The sequence below is a fragment of the Somniosus microcephalus genome, chromosome 22, assembly GCF_052327205.1.
Source record: "Somniosus microcephalus isolate GS21.2 chromosome 22, FLI_Smic_1.0, whole genome shotgun sequence".
Taxonomy (NCBI): domain Eukaryota; kingdom Metazoa; phylum Chordata; class Chondrichthyes; order Squaliformes; family Somniosidae; genus Somniosus; species Somniosus microcephalus.
The window spans coordinates 46,779,454-46,806,754 of record NC_141008.1 but is presented as its reverse complement, the minus strand read 5'-3'; the positions used below and the strand labels follow the sequence as shown (position 1 = coordinate 46,806,754).

Genomic DNA, 27,301 nt, shown 5'->3' with positions numbered 1-27,301 from the left:
TAAAAAGTATTCAAGGTGTGACGTCACCACAAAACAAGTAGGTGATTGGTTGGATTATTTCTCTCATTTTAAAACTTTAAGTCTGTGGTTTATAGTTTTTAAGGTTGCTGTGGTGTACCAAGGACTTTCTGGTGCAGAGTGACTGTTGGTAAACCATTTAACTGGTGTAACTAGAGGGATTGATTTAATTTAAATCCAATTAATTAAAGGGGATACTAGCATCTAAAATCGGGCAGAGGGTGTCCATAACTAACAATAAAAAATTTAATTAATTACATAGAATGGAGCAGGTGATGTGTTGCTGTTGCGAGATGTGGGAGCCGGTGAACCCCATTGAGGCTCACGGTGATTACGTCTGTGACAAGTGTCTGCTGCTACAGGAACTCCAGTTCCGTGTTGATGAGCTGGAGTCTGAGCTTCAGACACTGCGACACATCAGGGAGGGGGAGAAGTACCTGGACTCTGTGTATCAGGAGGTGGTCACACCTACGAAGTTAAGTAATTCAGATGTAGCCCATGGTCAAGGACAGGACGGTGTGACTACGAGTGAGGCAGGTACGGGGATCCAGGAGGTAGAGCTGGAGGAGCCGCAGCCCTTGCTCTTGACCAACAGGTTCGAGGTTCTTACTCCCTGTGGGGACAGGAGCAGGGACTGCAGGGAGGATGAGCAACCTGGCCACAGCACCGTGGAATGGGGGGCCATTCAAGAGGGGGGAGTAAATAGAAATGTTGTAGTGGTAGGGGATAGTATTATTAGGGGGATAGATAGAGTTCTCTGCAGCCGAGAGCGAGAGTCCCGAAGGCTGTGTTGCCTACCAGGGTTAAGGACATCTCCTCTGGGCTGGAAAGAAACTTGCAGTGGGAGGGGGTGGATCCAGTTGTGGTCCATGTTGGTACAAACGACGTAGATAGGACTAGGAAGCCGGTTCTGTTAAAGGAGTATGAGCAGCTAGGGGTCAAATTAAAAAACAGAACCTCAAGGGTAATAATCTCTGGATTATTACCTGAGCCACGAGCGAATTTGGCTAGGACAAATAAAATTAGAGAGTTAAATGCGTGGCTCAAAGACTGGTGTGGGAGAAATGGGTTTTGCTTCCTGGGACACTGGCACCAGTACTGGGGCAGGAGGGAGCTGTTCCGTTGGGACGGGCTTCACTTGGCCAGTGCTGGGACTAGAGTCCTGGCGGATCATATAACTAGGGCTGTAGAGAGGGCTTTAAACTAACTAGTGGGGGGGAGGTTCCTAGAGAGCAAATAATAAAAATGACAACAGAGAAGGTAATAGACTTAGGTAGCAGTGGGGAAATTAAAAACCAGAGCGTGTCAGGAAGGGGCAGAAGGTATGGAGTAAAAGGTAAAGTAATAAAAAGGGCAAAAGCAGGAACTAAGTGTCACAAAACATCTTTGAAAGTTCTCTATCTGAATGCACGTAGCATTCGTAACAAAATAGACGAGTTAATGGCATAAATAACTACATATGGGTATGATCTTGTGGCCATTACAGAAACATGGCTGCAGGGTGACAATGCCTGGGAATTAAACATACCAGGTTATTTAACGATCAGGAAGGACAGGCAGGAAGGAAGGGGAGGTGGGGTGGCTATGTTAATAAAGGAAGGAATCACTGTAATACAGAGAAATGATATTGGGTCAAAAGATCAGGATAATCAAACAGTTTGGGTGGAGATAAGGAATAATAAGGGGGAAAAAACACTAGTGGGCGTAGTCTATAGGCCTCCGAACAGTTGCAACTCTGTTGGACGGAGTATCAATCAGGAAATAGTTGAGACTTGTAATAAGGGAGCATCTATAATTATGGGGGATTTTAACTATCATAGTAATTGGACAAATCAAATTGGGCAGGGCTGCCTTGAGGATGAGTTCATTGAGTGTATTAGGGATGGGTTTCTTGAGCAGTATGTAACTGAACCGACCAGGGGGCAAGCAACCTTAGATCTGGTCCTGTGTAACGAGACAGGATTAATTAAAAATGTCCTAGTAAAGGATCCCCTTGGAATGAGTGACCATAACATGGTTGAATTCCATATTCAATTAGAGGGTGAGAAGGTTGGATCTCAAACAAGCGTGCTAAGCTTGAATAAAGGAGACTATGAAGGTATGAGAGCGGAATTGAGTAGAGTGGATTGGGAAAATAGATTAAAGGGTAAGACGATACATGATCAGTGGTGTACATTTAAGGAGTTATTTTACAACTTCCAAAAAATATATATTCCACTGAAAAGAAAAGGGTGTAAAAGAAAAGACAGCCATCCGTGGCTAAGTAAAGAAATTAAGGATAGTATTCGACTAAAAACAAGGGCATATAAGGTAGCCAAATCTAGTGGGAGGATAGAGGATTGGGAAAACTTTAAAAGACAGCAAAAAATAACAAAAAGATTGATTAAGAAAGGGAAGATAGATTATGAAATTAAATTAGCAAAAAATATAAAAACAGATAGTAAAAGTTTTTATAGTTATATAAAAGAAAAAGGGTGGCTAAAGTAAATGTTGGTCCCTTAGAGGATGAGACCGGGAAATTAATGGTGGGAAATATGGAGATGGCAAAAACACTGAATGAATATTTTGTATATCCCAACACTGGACAAACAGGGGGCTATAGGGGGGGGAGGAGCTAAACACGATCAAAATCACTAAGGAAGTGGTACTCGGTAAAATAATGGGACTCAAGGCGGATAAATCACCTGGACCTGATGACTTACATCCTAGGGTCTTGAGGGAAGTGGCGGTAGGGATTGTGGATGCATTGGTAATAATTTTCCAAAACTCCCTGGACTCAGCAAAGGTCCCAGCAGACTGGAAAACTGCTAATGTAACACCCTTATTTAAAAAGGGCAGTAGACAGAAGGCTGGAAACTATAGACCGGTTAGCCTAACATCTGTGGTAGATAAAATATTGGAGTCCATTATTAAGGAGACAGTAACAGGACATTTGGATAATCATAATTTAATAGGACAAAGTCAGCATGGTTTTATGAAGGGGAAGTCATGTTTGACAAATTTGCTGGAGTTCTTTGAGGAAGTAACATATAGGGTGGATAAAGGGGAACCAGTGGACGTAGTGTATTTAGACTTCCAAAAGGCATTTGACAAGGTGCCACACAAAAGATTATTGCTTAAGATAAAAAATCATGGGATTGGGGGTAATATTCTGGCATGGATAGAGGATTGGCTATCTAACAGAAGGCAGAGAGTTGGGATAAATGGTTCATTCTCGGACTGGCAATCAGTAACTAGTGGTGTTCCACAGGGGTCAGTGCTGGGTCCCCAACTCTTTACAATCTATATTAACGATTTGGAGGAGGGGACCGAGTGTAACATATCAAAGTTTGCAGATGATACTAAGATGGGAGGGAAAGTAGTGAGTGAGGAGGACATAAAAAACCTGCAAGGGGACATAGACAGGCTAAGTAAGTGGGCAGAGATTTGACAGATGGAATACAATACTGGAAAGTGTGAGGTTATGCACTTTGGCAGGAAAAATCGTAGAGCAAGTTATTATCTTAATGGCAAGAAACTGGAAAGTACTGAAGTACAAAGGGATCTGGGGGTCCTGGTGCACGAAACTCAAAAGGTTAGTATGCAGGTGCAGCAAGTGATTAAGAAGGCCAATGGAATGTTGGCTTTCATTGCTAGGGGGATAGAATATAAAAATAGGGAGGTATTGCTTCAGTTGTACAAGGTATTGGTGAGACCGCACCTGGAATACTGCATACAGTTTTGGTGTCCATACTTAAGAAAAGACATACTTGCTCTCGAGTCAGTACAAAGAAGGTTCACTCGGTTAATCCCGGGGATGGACATATGAGGAGAGGTTGAATAGATTGGGACTCTACTCATTGGAGTTCAGAAGAATGAGAGGCGATCTTATTGAAACATATAAGATTGTGAAGGGGTTGGATCGGGTGGATGCGGGGAGGATGTTCCCGATGATGGGTGAAACTAGAACTAGGGGGCATAGTCTTAGAATAAGGGGCTGCTCTTTCAAAACTGAGATGAGGAGGAACTACTTCACTCAGAGGGTGGTAGGTCCATGGAATATGCTGCCCCAAAAAGCTGTAGAAGCTACATCATTACATAAATTTAAAACAGAAATAGACAGTTTCCTAGAAGTAAAGGGAATAAAGGGTTATGGGGAACGGGCAGGAATTTGGACATGAGTCTAGGTTCGGATCGGTCATGGCCCTGTGTGTAGCGGAGCGGGCCCAGGGGCCGTGTAGCCTGATCCTGCTCCTATTTCGTGTGTCTAATTTTGTTAGATTCAGGAGATGGTTCTGTGATAGTAGATTGGCGGTTAGGATCAGATCAGCCATGATCTTATTGAATGGCGGAGCAGGCTCGAGGGGCCGATTGGCCTACTCCTGCTCCTATTTCTTATGTTATGTTCTTATGTTCTTACTCACAGAATCTCCCGCCCTGTTTACTCACAGAATCTCCTGCCCTGTTTACTCACAGAATCTCCCTGTTTACTCACAGAATCTCCTGCTGTTTACTCACAGAATCTCCCGCTCTGTTTACTCACAGAATCTCCCGCTCTGTTTACTCACAGAATCTCCCGCTCTGTTTACTCACAGAATCTCCCGCTGTTTACACAGAATCTCCCGCTCTGTTTACTCACAGAATCTCCCGCTCTGTTTACTCACAGAATCTCCCGCTCTGTTTACTCACAGAATCTCCCGCTCTGTTTACTCACAGAATCTCCCGCTCTGTTTACTCACAGAATCTCCCGCTCTGTTTACTCACAGAATCTCCCGCTCTGTTTACTCACAGAATCTCCCGCTCTGTTTACTCACAGAATCTCCCGCTCTGTTTACTCACAGAATCTCCCGCTCTGTTTACTCACAGAATCTCCCGCTCTGTTTACTCACAGAATCTCCCGCTCTGTTTACTCACAGAATCTCCCGCTCTGTTTACTCACAGAATCTCCCGCCCTGTTTACTCTCAGAATCTCCCGCTCTTTATACTCACAGAATCTCCCGCTCTTTATACTCACAGAATCTCCCGCTCTGTTTACACAGAATCTCCCGCCCTGTTTACTCTCAGAATCTCCTGCTGTTTACTCACAGAATCTCCCGCTGTGTTTACTCACAGAATCTCCCTGATGCGCCTCAATAACTTCAAGGCTCAAAGTTAACTGGATAAAACTAGGCTTTTATTAGCAAAGAAAGATGCCTGTGTCTTCACCTAGCATTCTGCTGTTCTGCTGCAAGACAAGCCTGGGCTTGTCTTAAGTAGGGCCAGGTATGGGCGAAGCAGACACACCCAATGGGGAGAAAGGGGGCGGTGCACTATATACAATACAAGGTAAGAACACAGGAGCAGGCAATACAATATATGTAGTTAAATACAGAGTCTGATGAATGACATATTTCATCACATTCACCCCTTCTACAGATTTAGTCTGTCCGGGGGTGTGATAGTCCTCTGTGACCGACGTAACGGTTGCGGTGCCGCGGGTGCCGGCTGGGTGTCCCGGGTGGTTTCCTGGGTCTCTGCCGGGGGCGCCACCGGGGTTGTTGAAGGAGTAGGTGGTGGAGGTACCGTTGGCTGGTGTTCTTCCGGGGGTGATGAAAGAATAGTGGGTGGAGTGGGTGGGTAATAGTTGTTGTGGTTGTTGTCGTTGTTGCTGTTGTTGTTGTAGTCGTTGTCGCTGTTGTTACTGGCTGGGGCGAGGTCTTTTATGGACACAGTGTCCTCCCGTCCGTCGGCGTGCCGGACATACGCATATTGTGGGTTGGCGTGGAGCAGGTGCACTGGCTCCACGAGAGGGTCCGTCTTGTGGCCCCTCACATGCTTCCGCAAAAGTACCGGACCTGGGGTGGAGAGCCATGACGGTATGGATACGCCTGAGGTGGATTTCCGGGGAAACACAAACATTAGCTCATGAGGCGTGGCATTAGTGGCGGTACACAATCGTGACCGTATTGAGTGGAGCACATCTGGGAGGACTTCCTGCCAGCGGGAGATAGGGAAGCCCTTGGTCCTTAGAGTTAGAGTGACTGCCCTCCATACTGTCCCGTTCTCTCGCTCCACCTGACCGTTACCCCGGGGGTTGTAGCTGGTGGTACGGCTCGTGGCAATCCCCTTGGACAGCATGTACTGGCGTAGCTCTTCACTCATGAAGGACGCCCCCCTATCCGTGTGGATATAGCTTGGCATACCGAACAGGCTGTTGAGGCATTTGATGACCATGGCGCTGGTCATGTCTGGGCAGGGGAAGGCGAATGGGAAACGGGAGTATTCGTCCACAATGTTCAGGAAGTAAACATTGCGGTCGACGGACGGGAGGGGGCCCTTGAAATCTAAGCTAAGCCGCTCAAAGGGCCGTGTAGCTTTGATTAGGTGGGCTCTATCAGGGCGGTAGAACCGAGGCTTGCACTCAGCGCAAGTGCGGCAGTTCCTGGTCAGAGACCGAACTTCCTCAATCGAGTAGGGTAAGTTGCGGGACTTTATGAAGTGGAACAGCCGTGTGACCCCTGGGTGGCAGAGGTCGTTGTGGAGGGTCTGTAGCCGATCCCCGGTGGCGTTGGCACACATCCCTCGTGAGGGGGCGTCGGGGGATTCGTTAAGGGCCCCCGGCCGGTATATGATCCGCCACCTAAGAATCTTATTATTTTTAATCTTCCCTGTATTATTGAACATAAACGCTACCGATCGTTGGTCGGTAAGTAGGGTGAAGCGTTTGCCGGCTAGGTAGTGCCGCCAGTGGCGCACTGCCTCCACGATGGCTTGGGCCTCCTTTTCCACGGAGGAGTGTCTGATCTCGGGCCCCTGGAGGGTCCTCGAGAAGAAAGCTACGGGCCGCCCCGCCTGGTTGAGGGTGGCCGCCAAGGCAAAGTCAGACGCATCACTTTCCACTTGAGAGGGAGTGTTCTCGTCCACTGCCTGTAGCGTGGCCCGCTCAATATCCTGCTTAATGCTTTTGAAGGCAGCATGGGCCTCAGCAGAGAGCGGGAAAGAGGATGCTTTCAAGAGGGGGCGGGCTTTATCGGAGTAGTTAGGGACCCATTGGGCATAATACGAGAATAACCCCAGGCACCTTTTCAGGGCTTTGGGAGTGTTGGGCAGGGGCAGCTCCCGTAGGGGGCGCAATCGGTCGGGGTCTGGTCCGATTTCCCCATTCTCCACCACGCTGCCTAGTATGCAGAGGCGCGTGGTGTTGACAACGCACTTGTCCTCGTTGTAAGTGAGGTTGAGTTTTTGTGCGGTTTTCAGAAACCTCACGAGGTTTGAGTCGTGGTCCTGTTGGTTGTGGCCGCAGATGGTGACGTTGTCGAGATAGGGGAAGGTTGCCTGCAAGTGGTGGTCATCGACCATGCGGTCTATCTCCCTCTGAAAGACCGAGACCCCATTCGTCACCCCAAAGGGGACTCTGAGGAACTGGTAGAGGCGTCCGTTTGCCTCGAAGGCGGGGTACGAACGGTCCTCTGGTCTGATAGGGAGCTGGTGGTATGCTGACTTGAGGTCGATAGTGGAGAACACCCGGTATTGGGCAATTTGGTTCACCATCTCGGATATGCGGGGTAGCGGGTAGGCGTCTAGTTGGGTATAGATGTTGACTGTTTGACTATAGTCAATCACCATCCGCTTCTTCTCATTACCCCTCACCACCACCACTTGGGCGAGGCACGGGCTGTTGCTGTGTTCCATAATGCGCTCCCTCAGGAGCCTGTCTACCTCGGTTGTGATAAACCGCCTGTCCTCCCAGCTGTACCTCCTGCTTTTGGTCGCTATTGGCCGGCAGTTAGGGGTAAGGTTCACGAATAGCGAAGGCGGCTTTACCTTCAGGGTAGCCAGACCGCACACTGTGAGGGGCGGCTGGGTCCCACCGAAATTGAGCGTGATGCTTTGGTGGTGGCACTGAAAATCCAGGCCCAAGATCACGCTCACACATAAATCCTTCATAATTAACAGTTTAAAATTATTATATACAGTGCCTTTAACGGACAATCATACCGCGCAGTAACCCGCAATAGTCGATATCTGGGTTTTGTCGGCCATAGAGATCATGCCGAGTAGGGACTATAGTTAGAGAGTCGTTGTACCAGACCAGGGTGAATGAAGCTCTCCGTGCTCCCGCTGTCAATTAAACATTTAACCTTGCACCCGTTTACCTCGATGTCCACCATCGATTTGGATAGTGGGTGCGGTCTGGACTGGTCCACTGTGATCGACGCCACTGTAGGGCCCTGATCGGTGCAAGATGGTGGGCCACACGAGGCCGGGTAAGATGGCGTCCACGATGTCTGCTCGCGAGATGGCGGACCCCACGAGGTCGGACAAGATGGCGTCCAAGATGGCCGCTCCCACGGCGCGCACGCGGCGGTGACGGGTTTGCCTGCGGGGTTCCCTCTGCACACCTTCCCAAAGTGCCCCTTCTTACCGCACTTACAGCAGGTGGTGCCTTTCGCCGGGCACAGGTTCCTGGTGTGCTTCGGCTGCCCGCAGAAGTAGCATTTGGGGCCCCGATGCGTCGCGGCGGTCGTAGGGCTTCTGGGGGGAGAGCAGGGCCCCGACGGTGTTGGGCTACCGGGCGGGGAAGATGTCTTCCAACATGGCAGCGCCCTTGGTGCGTACGAGGCGGCGTGGGCCGCGCGGCCTGAAGTGTAGGAGTCAGAGTTCTTCTGAGCCACATCCAGCGATCGCGCTGTGTCCACAGTCTGTGTCAGATCTAGGCCTGTTTTCTCTAGCAGTCTCTGCCGGATGTAATTAGAGCTAAGGCCTGCGATAAAGGAATCCCGAATAAGCTCGTCTGTGTATACCGTGGCTTTCACGTCTTTGCATTTGCAGTCTTTGCCAAGCACTTTTAGGGTGACTAGAAAGTCCTCTAGCAACTCTCCGGGTCGCTGTGTGCAGGTAGCAAGCAGATGCCTGGCGTACACCTCGTTGGTAGGCCGCTGATAGTGGGCCTTTAGGGTGTTGCAGGCATCCAGGTAGGTGGCGGCGTCTTGGATGAGTGGAAAAACCCGGTGGCTTACCCGATTCTGCAGGATCCCGGGTTTCACATCCCCGGTGGCTCTAGAGGCTGTGACGGCTTCGGAGTTGGCCATAAAAAATTCCAAGCACTGGAACCAGTGTCCAAACCGTGCCGATGCATCCGAAGCATGCGGGTTCAGATCCAAGCGTTCCGGTTTCAAAAGTTGATCCATCGTTGAAAGTTTGCTAATAAAATTGATGCGCCTCAATAACTTCAAGGCTCAAAGTTAACTGGATAAAACTAGGCTTTTATTAGCAAAGAAAGATGCCTGTGTCTTCACCTAGCATTCTGCTGCAAGACAAGCCTGGGCTTATCTTAAGTAGGGCCAGGTATGGGCGGAGCCGACACACCCAATGGGGAGAAAGGGGGCGGTGCACTATATACAATACAAGGTAAGAACACAGGAGCAGGCAATACAATATATGTAGTTAAATACAGAGTCTGATGAATGACATATTTCATCACACTCCCGCTCTTTATACTCACAGAATCTCCTGCTCTTTATACTCACAGAATCTCCCGCCCTGTTTACTCTCAGAATCTCCCGGTTTACTCACAGAATCTCACTGTTTACTCTCAGAATCTCCCGCTCTTCATACTCACAGAATCTCCCGCTCTGTTTACTCACAGAATCTCCCGCTCTGTTTACTCACAGAATCTCCCGCTGTTTACTCACAGAATCTCCCGCTCTGTTTACTCACAGAATCTCCCGCCCTGTTTACTGACAGAATCTCCCGCTGTTTACTCACAGAATCTCTCGCTCTGTTTATTCACAGAATCTCCCGCTCTTGACCGTGTAACCGGTGCTACTCTACCTGTGGCCGTATAACCGTGGCTCCTGTACCTGTGGCCGTGTAACAGTGGTTCGTGCAATTTTGGCCGTGTAACCAGGACCCCTCTATCTGTGGCCCTGTAACCAGGGCCCTACTATCTGTGGCCGTGTAACCATGGCCCCTCTATCTGTGGCCGTGCAACCAGGGCCCCTCTATCTGTGGCCGTGTAACCAGGGCCCTACTATCTGTGGCCGTGCAACCAGGGCCCCTCTATCTGTGGCCGTGCAACCAGGGCCCCTCTATCTGTGGCCGTGCAACTGGAGCTCCTGCACCTCTGGCCTCTGGCTTAGTCCTGTACAGCATGTTCAATAGATGTCAGGAGTGACTGCTGCTAAAACTTAAACTCCAGATCATTTTCTTCATAGCTTTAAAAAAAAATTTTCACCCTCCACCACCGGTGCACCGTGGCTGCAGTGTGTACTATCCACAGGATGCGCTGCAGCGACTCACCAAGGCTTCTTCGGCAGCAACTCCCAAAACCGTGACCTCCACCGTGGACAAGGGCATTCGAAGCTTTCAAAAGAAGAGCAGGGGAGTTCTCCCTGGTGTCCTGGCCAATATTTATCTCTCAACCTACAGCACTAAAACAGACTATCTGGTCATTATCACATTGCTATTTGTGGGAGCTTGCTGTGCACAAATTGGCTGCTGCATTTCCTACAACAGTGACTACACTTCAAAAGTATTTATTTGGCTGTAAAGCACTTTGAGACGTCCTGAAGTCATGAAAGGCGCTATATAAATGAAAGTCTTCCTTTTTTTTAAAAAGGGCAGCAGGTGCATGGGAATGCCACCACCTCCTAGTTCCCCTCCGAGTTACACTGCATCCTTGGTTATATATTGTCATTCCTTCATCATCGCTGGGCCAAAATCCTGGAACTCCCTACCTAACAGCACTGTGGGAGCACCTTCACCACACGGACTGCAGCGGTTCAAGAAGGCCACCCACCGCCACCGGTTGGCCAATATGGTTGAGAAGCCAGAGATAGTTGAACGGCTAAAAACCAATTAAACAGCTTGTGGGATTCACTCCTGCTACTTGATGAGAACACCTTACCTCAACCAAGACAGTACAGCATACCAGTACCACTGGTAGGAGAGTGTAATCACAGCATGACACATTTACATAGGCAGTTTCTAACTTGTACCAAGGCCCATTTACCCATCACCCCCCTGTGCTCGCTGACCTACATTGGCTCCCAGTCTAGCAATGCCTCAAATTTAAAATTCTCATTCTGGTTTTCAAATCCCTCCATGGTCTCACCCCCCTCTCTATCTTGGCAGCCAGAGGTCGTGCCTTCAGCTGCCTGGGCCCTAAGCTCTGGAATTCCCTCCCTAAACCTCTCCGCCTCTCAGTCTCGTTCTTTCCTTTAAGACGCTCCTTAAAACCTCTTTCACCCATCCTAATATCTCCTAATGTGGCTCGGTGTCAAATCTTGCCTGATTACGCTCCTGTGAAGCACCTTGGGACATTTTACTACGTTAAAGGCGCTATATAAATGCAAATTATTGTTCCATTATAAATGAAAATATAGGAATTTATAATATGGCAGTATAAAAATGAAGACAGAACTTATAACTTAAAATGGAGGCTGAATTTAATTGTCCTGATCCAATTACTCCCTGACGCCAAATCCTCTAACCCCAGCCCCCCCCCCCCCAACACTTCCTCTCCCCCATCCCAAACCCCCAATCTCAACACCCAAATACCCAACCCCCCAATCCCTCTCCCCCAATCCCAACTCCCAAATACCCAACTCCCCCCTCTCCAACACCCCCAATCTCAACACCTCGCCCCCATGAGCAGTGCCAGAGGGGGTCATCCAGTGCGAGCATTAATTCACCTCGTTTACCTGAGAAACGGCCCTAGCCGCCTCCCGGGGCCCGAGCATGGAGCGGGGGAGCGCTGAGCCAGGCTGTGGGCGGCTTTACCGCCCCGGCCTCCCGCCCGGCGCATGCACGGGGTGGCGGAGGCGGTGCGCTCCTACTAGCCCCGCCCTCGCCCGAATACGATTGGCGGAGAGGGGCGCCGCGGGAGACAAGCTGATTGGTGGACGGGGCTGTCAGTCAAGGAGGCAGGAGGGAAGATGGCGACTGCTGGGGCGGTGGAAGGTGCGAGTCTGTGTGAAAGAGAGGGAAGGGACAGGGACAGGGACACGGCTCTGCTGCCAAGGCTGGAGCGTAGGCTTCGCTCCGGTTGTGGTAGGGGCTCCGGAACATGAGCCGGTCCCGCGGGGACAAGGCCCAGCAGCACCTGGCCCGAGTGGCGGTGAAGACATTCCATTCCCGGCCCGGGCAGCGCCTCACAAACCGGCAGTGTCAACCCAACCCCAGTGATCCCAGTAATAAACCTTCTCCCACCCAGGACCATCAATATTCCACTACCAGATGCCCACAGTAACCCTCAGTGGGCAGCTCCCCCCTCTCTCTCGCTTCTGAGTCAGAGGTCGTGAGTTCAAGTCCCCACTCCAGAGACTGGAGCACACAAAGCCAGGCTGACCCTACAATGCAGTACTGAGGGAGCGCTGCACTGTCGGAGGGGCAGTACTGAGGGAGCGCCGCACTGTCGGAGGGGCAGGACTGAGGGAGCGCCGCACTGTCGGAGGGGCAGGACTGAGGGAGCGCCGCACTGTCGGAGGGGCAGTACTGAGGGAGCGCCGCACTGTCGGAGGGGCAGTACTGAGGGAGCGCTGCACTGTCGGAGGGGCAGTACTGAGGGAGCGCTGCATTGTCGGAGGGGAAGTACTGAGGGAGCGCCGCACTGTCGGAGGGGCAGGACTGAGGGAGCGCCGCACTGTCGGAGGGGCAGTACTGAGGGAGCGCCGCACTGTCGGAGGGGCAGGACTGAGGGAGCGCCGCACTGTCGGAGGGGCAGGACTGAGGGAGCGCCGCACTGTCGGAGGGGCAGTACTGAGGGAGCGCCGCACTGTCGGAGGGGCAGTACTGAGGGAGCGCCGCACTGTCGGAGGGGCAGTACTGAGGGAGAGCTGCACTGTCGGAGGGGCAGTACTGAGGGAGCGCTGCACTGTCTGAGGGGCAGTACTGAGGGAGAGCTGCACTGTCGGAGGGGCAGTACTGAGGGAGCGCTGCACTGTTAGAGGTGCCATCTTTCGGATGAGACGTTAAACTGACGTCTGCCCCCTTGTGGATGTAAAAGATGCTATGGCACTATTCGAAGAAGAGCAGGGGAGTTCTCCCCGGTGTCCTGAGGCCAATATTTATCCCTCAACCAACATCACTAAAACAGATTATCTGGTCGTTATCACATTGCTGTTTGTGGGAGCTTGCTGTGTGCAAATAGCTGCCATGTTTCCTACATTACAACAGTGACCACAATTCAAAAGTACTTCATTGGCTGTAAAGCACTTTGGGATGTCTGGTGGTCATGAAAGGCGCTGTATAAATGCAAGTTTTTTCTTCACTCCCCCCCTCGCCCCTTCAATAACCCTGTACAGCTCCCTTAAAATTATCCACCCCTATCAAACGCCTTCAGTAAATCCCCAGCCGTGTGGCCTCAATATCTCTTCTCCTTACCAGTCTTTTCAGATTCCCTCCTTTGCCCAGCACCCTCAATTACCCCTCCATTCCCTCCCTTTACACCAAGCAGTCACCCCCCAAAGCCAGCCAGTGCCCTGTGTTATTGACTATTTCTGCTGATGTTAATCCAGCTCGCTCTCACTGTCACTCAGTAACTCCTCCCCCCAGCGCCCTGTGTTATTGACTGTATCTTGACTGATGTTAATCCAGCTCCTACACACTGTCATAAGAAATACGTGCAGGAGTCGGCCATTTGGCCCTTTGAGCCTGCTCCGCCATTCAATAAGATCATGGCTGATCTTCTACCTCATCTCCACTTTCCTGCACTGTCCCCGTATCCCTTGATTCCCTTAATATCCAAAAATCTATCGATCTCTCTCTTGAATATACTCAACAACTGAACATCCATAGCACTTTGGGATAGAGAATTTCAAAGATTCACCGCCCTCTGAGTGAAGAAATTTTTCCTCATCTCAGTCCTAAATGGCTGACCCCTTATTCTGAGACTGACCCCTGGTTCTAGACTCCCCAGCCAGGGGAAACATCCTCCCTGCATCTACCCTGTCAAGCCCTGTAAGAATTTTGTATGTTTCAATGAGATCACCTCATTCTTCTAAACTCTAGAGATTATAGGCCTAGTCTACTCAATCTGTCCTCATAAGACAATCCCCCCATCCCAGGAACCAGTCTGGTGAACCTTTGTTGCACTCCCTCTATGGCAAGTATATCCTTGCTTAGGTAAGGAGACCAAAACTGTACACAATACTCCAGGTGTGGTCTCACCAAGGCCCTATATAATTGCAGTAAGACGTCTTTACTCTTAAACTCAAATCCTCTTGTAATAAAGGCCAACATACCATTTGCTTTCCTAACTGCTTGCTGTACCTGCATGTTAACTTTCAGTGATTAGCGTACAAGGACACCCAGGTCCCTCTGAACACCAGCATTTCCCAATCTCTCTCCATTTAAAAAATAATCTGCTTTTCTATTTTTCCTACCAAAGTGGATAACTTCACATTTCTCCTCATTGTATTCCATGTTCTTGCCCACTCACTTAGCCTGCCTATATCCCCTTGAAGCCTCCTTGCACAACTTACATTCCCACACATCTTTGTATCATCAGCAAACTTGGATATATTACATTTGGTCACCTTATTCGAATCATTGATGTAGATTGTGAATAGCTGAGGCCCAAGCACTAATCCTTGCGGTACCCCACTAGTTACAGCCTGCCAACCCGAAAATGACCCGTTTATTCCAACTCTGTTTTCTGCCTGTTAACCAATCCTCAATCCATGCTAATATATTACCCCCAATTCCATGAGCCCTAATTTTGTTTAATAACCTCTTGTGTGGCACCTAATCGAATGTCTTCTGAAAATCCAAATACAGGTACACCACATTCACTGGCCCCCCTTATCTATTCTGCTAATTACAACCTCAAAAAACTCTTAACAGATTTGTACAGGGCCTTGGTGAGACCACACCTTGAGTATTGTGTGCAGTTTTGGTTGCCTTATCTGAGGAAGGATGTTCTTGCCATGGAGGGAGTGCAGTGAAGATTCACCAGACTGATACCTGGGACGGCAGGAATGACGTATGAGGAGAGATTGGGTCGATTGGGCTTATACGCGCTGGAGTTTAGAAGAATGAGAGGGGATCTCATTGAAACTTATAAAATTCTAACAGGACTAGACAGACTAGATGCAGGAAGGATGTTCCCGATGGCAGGGGAGTCCAGAACCAGGGGTCACAGTCGAAGGATAAGGGGTAAGCCATTTAGGACAGAGATGAGGAGGAATTTCTTCACCCAGAGAGTGGTGAACCTGTGAAATTCTCTACCACAGAAGGCAGTTGAGGCCAATTCATTAAATATATTCAAGAAGGAGTTAGATATATTTCTTAAGGCTAAAGGGATCAAGGGATATGGGGAGAAGGCAGGAACGGGGTACTGAGTTTGGATGATCAGCCATGATCTCATTGAATGGCGGAGCAGGCTCGAGGGGCCGAATGGCCTACTCCTGCTCCTATCTTCTATGTTTGTCAAACACGATTTCCCTTTCATAAATCCGTTATGACTCTGTCCCATCCTATTATTATTTTCTAAGCACCCTGTTACTATGTCCTTAATAATAGATTCTAGCATTTTCCCTACTACTGATGTCAGGCTAACTGGTCTGTAGTTCCCCGTTTTCTCTCTCCCTCCTTTCTTAAGTAGTAGGGTTACATTTACTATCTTCCAATCCGTGAGAACCGTTCTAGAATCTATGGAATTTTGGAAAATGGCAACCAATGCATCCACTATATAGCCACCTCTTTCAAAACCCTAGGATGTAGGCAATCAGGTCCAGTCGATTAATTGACTTTCAGTCCTGTTAATTTCTCCAGTACTACTTTATTACTAATACTAATTTCTTTCAGTTCCTCATTCTCGCCAGACCCTTGGTTGTCCACTATTTCCGGGAAGTTTTTTGCATCATCTTCCATGAAGATAGACACAAAGTATTTATTTAATTTCTCTGCCGTTTCCTTATTCCCCATTGTAATTCCTCCTGTCTCAGCCAGTAAGGGACCCACATTTACTTTTGCTAATCTTTTCCTTTTTACATACCTATAGAAGCTTTTACAGTCTGTTTTTTTGTCTCTCGCTAGTTTACTCTCATTTTATTTTCCCTTTCTTTATCAATTTCTTGGTCCTCCTTTGCTGAATTCTAAAATCCTCCCAATCCTCGGGTTTACTATTTTTGGCAACATTATAAGCCTCTCCTTTTGATCTAATACTATCTGTAACTTCAGTAACTCCTCCCCCAGCGCCCTGTGTTATTGGCTGTATCTCTACTGATGTTAATCCAGCTCCCTCACACTGTCACTCAGTATCTCCTCTCCCCCAGCGCCCTGTATCACTGACTGTATCTCTACTGATGTTAATCCAGCTCCCTCACACTGTCCGTCAGTAACTCCTCCCCCAGCGCCCTGTATCACTGACTGTATCTCTACTGATGTTAATCCAGCTCCCTCACACTGTCCGTCAGTAACCCCTCTCCCAGCGCCCTGTGTCACTGTCTGTATCTCTACTGATGTTAACCCAGCTCTCTCACACTGTCACTCAGTAACCCCTCTCCGCCAGCGCCCTGTGTTACTGACTGTATCTCTACTGATGTTAATCCAGCTCCCCCTCCCCCCCAGCGCCCTGTGTTACTGACTGTATCTCTACTGATGTTAATCCAGCTCCCTCACACTGTCCGTCAGTAACCCCTCTCCCAGCGCCCTGTGTCACTGACTGTATCTCTACTGATGTTAATCCAGCTCCCTCTCACTCACTCAGTAACCCCTCTCCCCCAGCGCCCTGTGTCACTGTCTGTATCTCTACTGATGTTAATCCAGCTCTCTCACACTGTCACTCAGTAACCCCTCTCCGCCAGCGCCCTGTGTTACTGACTGTATCTCTACTGATGTTAATCCAGCTCCCTCTCACTCACTCAGTAACCCCTCCCCCCCCAGCGCCCTGTGTTACTGACTGTATCTCTACTGATGTTAATCCAGCTCCCTCACACGGTCACTCAGTAACCCCTCTCCCCCAGCGCCCTGTGTTACTGACTGTATCTCTACTGATGTTAATCCTGCTCCCTCGCACTCACTCAGTAACCCCTCTCCCCCAGCACCCTGTGTCACTGACTGTATCTCTACTGATGCTAATCCTGCTCCCTCGCACTCACTCAGTAACCCCTCTCCCCCAGCACCCTGTGTCACTGACTGTATCTCTACTGATGTTAATCCTGCTCCCTCGCACTCACTCAGTAACCCCTCTCCCCCTGTGTCACTGACTGTATCTCTACTGATGTTAATCCTGCTCCCTCGCACTCACTCAGTAACCCCTCTCCCCGTGTCACTGACTGTATCTCTACTGATGTTAATCCAGCACCCTCACACTTATCAGTAACCCCTCTCCGCCAGCGCCCTGTGTTACTGACTGTATCTCTACTGATGTTAATCCTGCTCTCTCGCACTCACTCAGTAACCCCTCTCCCCCAGCGCCCTGTGTCACTGACTGTATCTCTACTGATGTTAATCCAGCACCCTCACACTTATCAGTAACCCCTCTCCGCCAGCGCCCTGTGTTACTGACTGTATCTCTACTGATGTTAATCCTGTTCTCTCGCACTCACTCAGTAACCCCTCTCCCCCAGCGCCCTGTGTCACTGACTGTATCTCTACTGATGTTAATCCAGCTCCCTCGCACTCACTCAGTAACCCCTCTCCCCCAGCGCCCTGTGTTACTGACTGTATCTCTACTGATGTTAATCCTGCTCCCTCTCCCCCTGTGTCACTGACTGTATCTCTACTGATGTTAATCCAGCTCCCTCGCACGCACTCAGTAACCCCTCTCCCCCAGCGCCCTGTGTCACTGACTATTGATAATCCAGCTCCCTGTGAACCTGAGCAACCCCACCCAGCAAGGGTCCCAAAAGAATATATTAGTCACTGGAAATGGATAGCAAGAACAAATCAAGCCAATGTATTTGCTTTAGTTGGCTGTTTTCTTGGTCACCCTGTGAAGCTCCTTCCCTGCTGGAGAGGTCAGGGCCCCTGATCCTGGGCTGCTACTAAAACTGCTCTGTGGCTTTATTCACATTTTCATCCTATGAGGTAGCATTTGTCCTTTGCTCAGTGGATCCTCATGACAACAAGGCTGACATCACCGGATACACTGTGCGGAGTTGCAGGTTACCGTTCGGTGCTGCTCCAACCGTAGATTCTAGATTAATTTTTAAATGGCAGTGAGGGACATTGGAAGGACAGAGATTTTGTGTTCCGTTATCAAGGTCAGGTGCGGAGACAAGGCCAAACGTGTCTTCACAGGGATGGGGAAAATCCCCAGTCACTGGCACAACCGTAGGATCAGGCGGGGAGGGGGTGGGTGTTGGGGAATATTAAATAGTTTACAGAAAATACGTTTTTTATTTTGATAAGACTGCCTCCAAAAAATCTTGGTACTTTGTAGTTGATGTTTTCTGACTCAAATGGCGAGTTTAACAGCCCCTAAATCTTTCTGTTTCCTCAGAAAAGTCGCGAGGAAAGTACTCTGCCAGCTGCATCACCGTGATGGTGATACTGGCCGGGCTGCCCCTCTGGTGGAAGACGACGGAGACGTATCGTGCCTCGCTGCCTTATACCCAGATCAGCGAGCTGGACTTTCTCTTGGTAAGAGTTGGTTCCGATGGCAGTGCGTTGGGTTTGTTTTGAATGTGCAGTTTCTTCTCCGAGGCACTCTGGTTAACGGCGAGTGCCTGAACCGTGCGGGGCAGGGGATGTGTGCCTCCGTGCGAGGAGCCGGGGATGTGTGCCCCCGTGCGCGGGGCAGGGGATGTGTGCCCCCATGCGCGGGGCAGGGGATGTGTGCCCCCATGCGCGGGACAGGGCATGTGCCCCCGTGTGCGGGGCAGGGGATGTGTGTCCCCGTGCGAGGGGCAGGGGATGTGCCACCTTGCGGGGCAGGGGATGTGCCCCCGTGCGGGGCAGGGGATGTGCGCCTCCGTGCGGGGCAGGGGATGTGCCCCCGTGCGGGGCAGGGGATGTGCGCCTCCGTGCGAGGCAGGGGATGTGCGCCTCCGTGCGAGGCAGGGGATGTGTGCCCCCGTGCGGGGCAGGGGATGTGCCCTTTGCGCAGGGCAGGGGATGTGTGTCCCCGTGCGGGGCAGGGGATGTGTGTCCCCGTGCGGGGCAGGGGATGTGTGTCCCCGTGCGGGGCAGGGGATGTGTGTCCCCGTGCGGGGCAGGGGATGTGTGTCCCCGTGCGGGGCAGGGGATGTGTGTCCCCGTGCGGGGCAGGGGATGTGTGTCCCCGTGCGGGGCAGGGGATGTGTGTCCCCGTGCGGGGCAGGGGATGTGTGTCCCCGTGCGGGGCAGGGGATGTGTGTCCCCGTGCGGGGCAGGGGATGTGTGTCCCCGTGCGGGGCAGGGGATGTGTGTCCCCGTGCGGGGCAGGGGATGTGTGTCCCCGTGCGGGGCAGGGGATGTGTGTCCCCGTGCGGGGCAGGGGATGTGCGTCCCCGTGCGGGGCAGGGGATGTGCGTCCCCGTGCGGGGCAGGGGATGTGCGTCCCCGTGCGGGGCAGGGGATGTGCGTCCCCGTGCGGGGCAGGGGATGTGTGTCCCCGTGCGGGGCAGGGGATGTGTGTCCCCGTGCGGGGCAGGGGATGTGCGTCCCCGTGCGGGGCAGGGGATGTGCGCCTCCGTGCGGGGCAGGGGATGTGCGTCCCCGTGCGGGGCAGGGGATGTGCGTCCCCGTGCGGGGCAGCGGATGTGCGGGGCAGGGGATATGCCCCCGTGCAAGGCAGGGGATGGCCCCTTTGCACGGGGCAGGGGATGTGCCCCCATGTGGGGCAGGGGATGTGTGCCCCTGTACGGGGCAGGGGATGTGCCCCCGTGCGGGGCAGGGGATGTGCCCCCACGTGTGGGGCAGGGGATGTGCCCCCATGCACTGTGCCGTGAATTGATAGCGAGGTCTTTTGTGCACAGGCACTGACCTCCTGACTATCGGGTGAAACACAGAATGGAGGGAGAGCTATGCCTCCTGCGATTCCGCTTACCTCAGGGCAGGCCTGCCAGAGTGGCATCTGGGTTATGAATGGGAGGCAGCCATCAGGATGAATGGAGAGAGTTTGAACTGGAGTGGAGGATGTCACTGGCACTGTGGCCAGAATTGATTACAACACCACTTTAGACCTATTGTCCCTGCTGTCACCTTAGGTGGGCAAATGAAACCGGATTTCCCACCATTGAGAGGAGTTTTAGTTTATGGAACTGAGTGTGTGCGGTAGACGAGAGAATTCCTCGACCTCTGCGACCTGGGTCGGAGGGGCAGTGCTAAAGGAGCGCTGCACTTTCGGAAGGGCAGTACTGAGGGAGTGCCGCACTGTCGGAGGGGCAGTACTGAGGCCGCACTGTCGGAGGGGCAGTACTGAGGCCGCACTGTCGGAGGGGCAGTGTTAAAGGAGCGCTGCACTTTTGGAAGGCCAGTACTGAGGGAGTGCCGCACTGTTGGAGGGGCAGTACTGAGGGAGCGCTGCACTGTCGGAGGGGCAGTACTGAGGGAGCGCTGCACTGTCGTAAGAACATAAGAAATAGGAGCAGGACTAGGCCACTTGGCCCTTCGAGCCTGCTCCGCCATTCAATAAGATCATGGCTGATCTTGGGCTCAAAGTCACTTCCCTGCCTGCTCCCCGTACCCTTCACTCCCTTATCTTGCAAAAATCTGTCTATCTCCAAGTTAAATGCATTTAATGACCCAGCCTCCACAGCTATCTGGGGCAGAGAACTCCACATATTTACGACCCTCTGAGAGTAGAAATTCCTCCTCATCTCAGTTCTAAATGGGTGACCCTTTATTCTAAAACTGTGCCCCCGCATTCCAGATTTCCCCACGAGGGGAAACATCCTCTCTGCATCTACCTTGTCGAGCCCCCTCATATCTTATATGTTTCAATAAGATCACCTCTCATTCTTCTAAATTCCAATGAGTATAGTCCCAGCCTGCTCAACCTTTCCCATAATTCAACCCCCTCATCTCTGGAGGGACATTATTGAGGGAGCGCCGCACTGTCGGAGGGGCAGTACTGAGGGAGTGCCGCACTGTCGGAGGAGCAGTACTGAGGGAGCGCCGCACTGTCGGAGGGGCAGTGCTAAGGGAGCGCTGCACTTTCCGAAAAGCAGTACTGAGGGAGCGCTGCACTGTCGGAGGGGCAGTACTGAAGGAGCGCCGCATTGTCGGAGGAGCAGTACTGAGGGAACGCCGCACTGACGGAGGGGCAATACTGAGGGAGCGCCGCACTGACGGAGGAACAATACTGAGGGAGCGCCGCACTGTCGGAGGTGCCGTCTTTCAGATAAGATGGTAAACCAAGGCCCCATTTCTACTTGTTCAGGTGGATGTAAACGATCCTATGGTACCATTCGAAGAAGAGCAGGGGATGAGAATGGGAAATTAATAATGGGGAACGGGGAAATGGCAGAGACTCTGAATAAATATTTTGTATCTGTCTTCACGGTAGAAGATACTAACAACATCCCAATAATGGATAATCAAGGGGCCACAGGGAGGGGGGATCTAAAGACAATCACTATCACTAAAGAAAAAGTACTTGGTAAAATAATGGGACTAAAAGACAACAAGTCTCCTGGACCAGATGGCCTGCATCCCAGGATCTTAAAAGAACTGGCTGCAGAGATAGTGGATGCATTGGTTGCAATATACCAAAATTCCCTGGACTCTGGAGAGGTCCCAACGTATTGGAAAACCGCAAATGTAATACCCCTATTTAAGAAAGGAGGGAGACAGAAAGCAGGAAACTATAGACCAGTTAGCCTAACATCTGTCGTTGGTAAAATGCTGGAGTCATTCATTAAGGAAGTGGTAGCAGGGCATTTGGAAAATCATAATGCAGTCAAGCAGAGTCAGCATGGTTTTATGAAAGGGAAATCATGTTTAACAAATTTGCTGGAGTTCTTTGAGGATGTAACGAGCAGGGTGGATAAAGGGGAACCAGTAAATGTCGTGTATTTGGATTTCCAGAAGGCATTCGATAAGGTACCACATAAAAGGTTGCTGCATAAGATAAGAGCTCATGGAGTTGGGGGTAATATATTAGCATGGATAGAGAATTGGCTAACTAACAGAAAGCAGAGAGTCGGGATAAATGGGTCATTTTCCGGTTGGCAAACGGTAACTAGTTGGGTGCCACAGGGATCGGTGCTGGGGCCTCAACTATTTACAATCTACATTAATGACTTGCATGAAGGGACCGAGTGTAATGTAGCCAAGTTTGCGGATAATACAAAGATGGGTGGGAAAGCAAGTTGTGCAGAGGACTCAAAGAATCTGCAAAGGGATATAGACAGGCTAAGTGAGTGGGCAAACATTTGGCAGATGGAGTATAATGTGGGAAAGTGCGAGGTTATCCACTTTGGCAGGAAAAATAAAAAAGCAAATTATTATTTAAATGGAGAGAAATTACAAAATGCTACAGTTCAGAGGGACCTGGGGGTCCTTGTGCATGAAACACAAAAAGTTAGCATGCAGGTACAGCAAGTAATCAAAAAGGCAAATGGAATGTTGGCCTTTATTGCAAGGGAGTTGGAGTATAAAAGCAGGGAAGTCCTGCTACAACTGTACAGGGTATTGGTGAGACCACACCTTGAGTACTGCGTACAGTTTTGGTCTCCTTATTTAAGGAAGAATATACTTGCATTGGAGGCAGTTCAGAGATGATTCACTAGGTTAATTCCAGAAACGAGGAAAGGTTGAGCAGGTTGGGCCTATACTCATTGGAATTTAGAAGAATGAGAGGTGATCTTATTGAAACATATAAGATACTGAGGGGGCTCGACAAGGTAGATGCAGAGAGGATGTTTCCTCTCGTGGGGAAATCTAGAACTGGGGGGCATAGTTTCAGAATAAAGGGTCGCCCACTTAGAACTGAGATGAGGAGGAATTTCTTCTCTCAGTGGGTCGTAAATCTGTGGAATTCTCTGCCCCAGAGAGCTGTGGAGGCTGGGTCATTAAATACATTTAAGGTGGAGATAGACAGATTGTTGCAAGATAAGGGAGTGAAGGGTTATGGGGAGCGGACGGGGAAGTGGCTTTGAGCCCAAGATCGGCCATGATTTTATTGAATGGCGGAGCAGGCTCGAGGGGCCGTGTGGTGGAGCGGGCTCGAGGGGCCGTGTGGTGGAGCGGGCTCGAGGGGCTGTGTGGCGGAACGGGCTCGAGGGGCCGTGTGGCGGAGCGGGCTCGAGGGGCCGTGTGGCGGAGCGGGCTCGAGGGGCCGTGTGGCGGAGCGGGCTCGAGGGGCCGTGTGGCGGAGCGGGCTCGAGGGGCCGTGTGGCGGAGCGGGCTCGAGGGGCCAAGTGGCCGACTCCTGCTCCTATTTCTTATGTTCTTATGAGTTCTCCCAGGTGTCCTATCCAATGTTTATCTGGTAATTTATCCGATTGCTATTTGTGGGATCTTGCTGTGCTCAAATTGACTGCTGCGATTCCTACATTACAATAGTGACTACACTTCAACAATACTTCATTGGCTGTAAAGAACTTTGAAATGTCCTGCAGTAGTAAAAAACGCTACTTAATGGGAGATCGTCCTTTCACCCGCAGGCTGTCAACTTAAATGTTAGAAAGAAAGAATGACTTGCATTTGTATAGCGCCTTTCACAACCACCGGACATCCCAAAGCGCTTTGCAGCCAATGAAGTACTTTTTGAAGTGTAGGAAACGTGGCAGACAATTTACACACAGCAATGTGATAATGAGCAGATAATCTGTTTTTAATAATGTTGATTGAGGGAAAAGTACTGTCCAGGACACCAGGGAGAACCACCCCCTGCTCTTCTTCGAAATAGTTGCATGGGATCTTTTACATGCAACTGAGACGGGGCCTCAGTTTAATGTCTCATCCGAAAGATGGCACCTCAGATAGTGCAGCACTCCCTCAGTACTGCACTGGGAGTGTCAGCCTGGATTTTTGTGCTCAAGTCTCTGGAGTGGGACTTGAACCCACAACCTTCTGGCGAGGGTGCTACCAACTGAGCCACTGGCTGAGAATCTTGGAAGTTGTACACATGAACGTGATTCACGGTGTGTTGTGATCCCTCTTGCAGCTTGACATAAGTGTGCCAGTGGAGGTGGTCTTCGCGAGAGGCACGCTGACAGCAGAACAGCAGAAAAGGCTGCTGCCGCAGACCCAGTTTAGCCAGAAGGTGAATCAGCTGGACGGTGAGTAAATAGCAGCAGAAAACTGAAAGTTGCTGCAGGACTTCATGAAGTACCGGGTTTCTCAGTTTCTGTGTTGGTCACAATAGTGCTAATGTTTGAACAAAAAAATAAACTTTGTCCCCACCATCACTGACCCATCTTCCCCCACGCAATAGTGGGCCGTGCGAACCAGGACTGTGCCACTTTTGATCCTCTGTTTTGTGCTGAGTCAGATGACAGTCACAGCACAGCAGTTGGCCTCAGTGCCATGGGCCAGGGTTCCTGCTCCTGATCTCCATCCAGTGACCCCCAGCTGGGGAGAAGGGCAGGTGTCTGCTCTTTGGGTGACAACAGGAGCAGACTCGGCCATGATACCCCTGCTGACACTCAGCTCACAGCTGAGACTGGCCGGCAACTGTGTCAGCCGTGGCTCAGTGGGCAGCACTCTCGCCTCTGAGTCAGAAGGTGATGGGTTCAAGTCCCAGTGCTGAGGGAGCGCTGCACTGTCGGAGCCGCTGTCTTTCGGATGAGTCGTTAAACCGAGGCTCCATCTGCTCTCTCAGGTGGATGTAAAAGATCCCAGGGGACTATTTCGAAGAAGAGCTGGGGAGTTCTCCCTGGTGTCCTGGGGCCAATATTTATCCCTCAATTAACATCACAAAAAAACACATTATCTGGTCATTATCACATTGCTATTTGTGGGAGCTTGCTGTGCGCAATTGGCTGCTGCGTTTCCTACATTACAACAGTGACTACACTCCAGACAAGTATTTAATTGGCTGTGAAGAGCTTTGGGAGGTCTGGAGGTGGTGAAAGGCGCTATAGAAATGCAAGTCTTTCTTTCCAGTAAGACTAAAAGTACTTTGTTCCCTCTTGTTGTCCTTCCTTTCCTCTCCCTCTGTGGCCGACTCTCGCTGGGGTGCAGTTCCACTGGTTACCACACCCAAGCGCCCGTTCTTCATGCGTTTCCTACATTACAACAGTGACTACACTCCAAAAAAAAGTACTTAATTGGCTGTAAATTGCTTTGGGACGTCCGGTTGGTGATGAAAGGTGCCGTAGAAATGCAAGTCTGTCTTTTTTTCTTTTCACTGAGAGTTGGTGCCTTCAGGAATTGCAGGGAGAAGACACACATAACATAACTGTACATAAAAGCTGCTCTGTAACACTTGTAATCCCCTTTAACTGTCCTCCCAAATGTTTCAGAGTACAGAGCTCCATGTGGGGCACTGAACTCCCGGTATAACCGGGATTGGGAATTGTGTGTCTGAATCACTATCTAGTCGCGTTTGCTTCTTGTACAAATTACGTTTCACATTGTGTTGCTTTGTAAATTTTAATCCCTGTTCTGTCTCTATCACAGATAAAACGGGGTTCAAGTACAGGTATGAGAAGACGTACAGAGCTGCTACCGGGATAGAACAAGATGCCTTAACGGGTGAAAATGTGGAAGGTATAGAATTTCTGCCGCACATCTTTATGCTGATTTTACTTCCATCTCTGTGTGTTTCGTTTATCTAGAAGGCAGGAGGCCGCTCTTGTTTATGTGGATACTGAAAGGAGTTGGACACCAAAGGTCTGAGTTACTACTCTGAATGGCCAGCTCCAACCAGTCACTGGGAGACCTTTGGGATTGGTGTGGGGTGATGGCTGCACCCTCTGTGAGCAACCCCCTCCCACCGAGACTGAGAGCTGATGGCATGGGATCCATTGATTGAGCAGGGACTTTAACAACTCTGTCCACTATCCTGTGGGGCCCATCATAAAACCTGAGAAACAGTGTCAGGCCCCACTTTCGGGGCCTGCCTTGATAGTTGTCGTTCTGCTCCACAGCAAGCTTCTAACCTCCCAGAGCTTGCCTTAGAGAGCTGTGGAGGCTGAGTCAGTGAATATATTCAAGGTGGAGATAGACAGATATTTGAGTTACAGGGGAGTCAAGGGTTATGGGGAAAAGGCAGGAAAGTGGAGTTGAGGCCAAGATCAGATCAGCCATGATCTTATTGAATGGCGGAGCAGGCTGGAGGGGCCGAATGGCCGCCTCCTGCTCCTATTTCTTATGTTTGGGCACCAGTGTGACAAGTGCATCGCCCCAGTGAAACTTCCCACCTGCCTGAACACGATGCAGCAATTATCCCCGGACGTGTTCCTCTTATAGGACAGAATAATGTGGCAGATCAAAATAAAATATCCTCTCGTGTCACAAGACCGTCTACTTCCACCGCCATCGCATCGCCCTTCTCCACCCTATCTCAGCCCATCTGCTGCTGAAACTTTCATCCACGCCTTTGCACCTCCAGACTGCACTATTCCAATGTTCTCCTGGCCAACCTCTTATCCTCCACCCTCCATAAACTTCATCCAAAACTCTGCTGCCTGTATTCTATCTCTCGCCAAGTCCTGCTCGCCCATCACCCCTCTCCACGCTGACCTACATTGGCTTCCAGTCCCCACAGCCTCAGATTTAAAATTCTCATCCTGTGAAGCACCTTGGGACTTTTTACCATGTTAAAGGGGCTCTATAAATGCAAGTTGTTGTTAAAATTCCTTCCTGGCCTCAGCCCTCCCTATCACTGTAACCTCGACAGCTCTACAAACTCCCAAACCCTCCAGTCCCCTGACTCTAGCTCTTTGCATCCCCATTCCCATTGCCCCACCATTGGCGGCCATGCCTTCAGCCACCTAGGCCCCACGCTCTAGACCCTAAACCTCTCCTTGAAGACCCTCATTAAAACTCACCTCTGACCAAGCTTTTAGCCACTCCTCCTAATATCTCCTCATTTGGCTTAGTGGCGATTTTCGTTGTTGCCTGATGACGCACCTGTGAAGCGCCTTGGATGCTCTACTGTGTTAAAGGTGCTATACTAATGCAAGTTGTTTTGTTTCTGTTGCATGTATGTGAGCATCTGAAAAGAGAAAAGATAGGGAACAGTTCGGGGAGGGACTGACAAAGGGTTCCACCTGAAACCTTAATGCACCTTTTACCTGATGGATCTGCGGTGTATCTTCCGCTTTGGTTTCAGATCGAAAGTTTTTGCATATTTTTATTTCAGTCTCTGATACTGTGGTCGGTAGCAGTGTAAGCCTTCAAGTAACTCCACTTCCTAATTCATTAAAAATAATTCATTCTCGGGATGTAGCCATCACTGGCAAGGCCGGCATTTATTGCCCATCCCTACTTGTCCTGGAAA

General features: G+C 50.4%; 1 protein-coding gene across 2 annotated transcripts in view; it reads left to right on the top strand.

The window, feature by feature from the left end:
• The first annotated feature begins 11,857 nt into the window (after positions 1-11,857).
• Positions 11,858-27,301, top strand: part of pigs (phosphatidylinositol glycan anchor biosynthesis, class S) — a 52,937-nt gene continuing 37,493 nt past the window's right edge. For both annotated transcript variants that reach the window (XM_085964611.1, XM_085964610.1), the window contains exons 1-4: positions 11,858-11,940; positions 18,428-18,567; positions 24,020-24,134; positions 25,477-25,566. In XM_085964611.1, the coding sequence (XP_085820737.1) occupies positions 11,916-11,940; positions 18,428-18,567; positions 24,020-24,134; positions 25,477-25,566 (370 nt within the window). In that variant the 5' untranslated portion in view covers positions 11,858-11,915. The remainder of the gene's footprint in view (positions 11,941-18,427; positions 18,568-24,019; positions 24,135-25,476; positions 25,567-27,301) is intronic.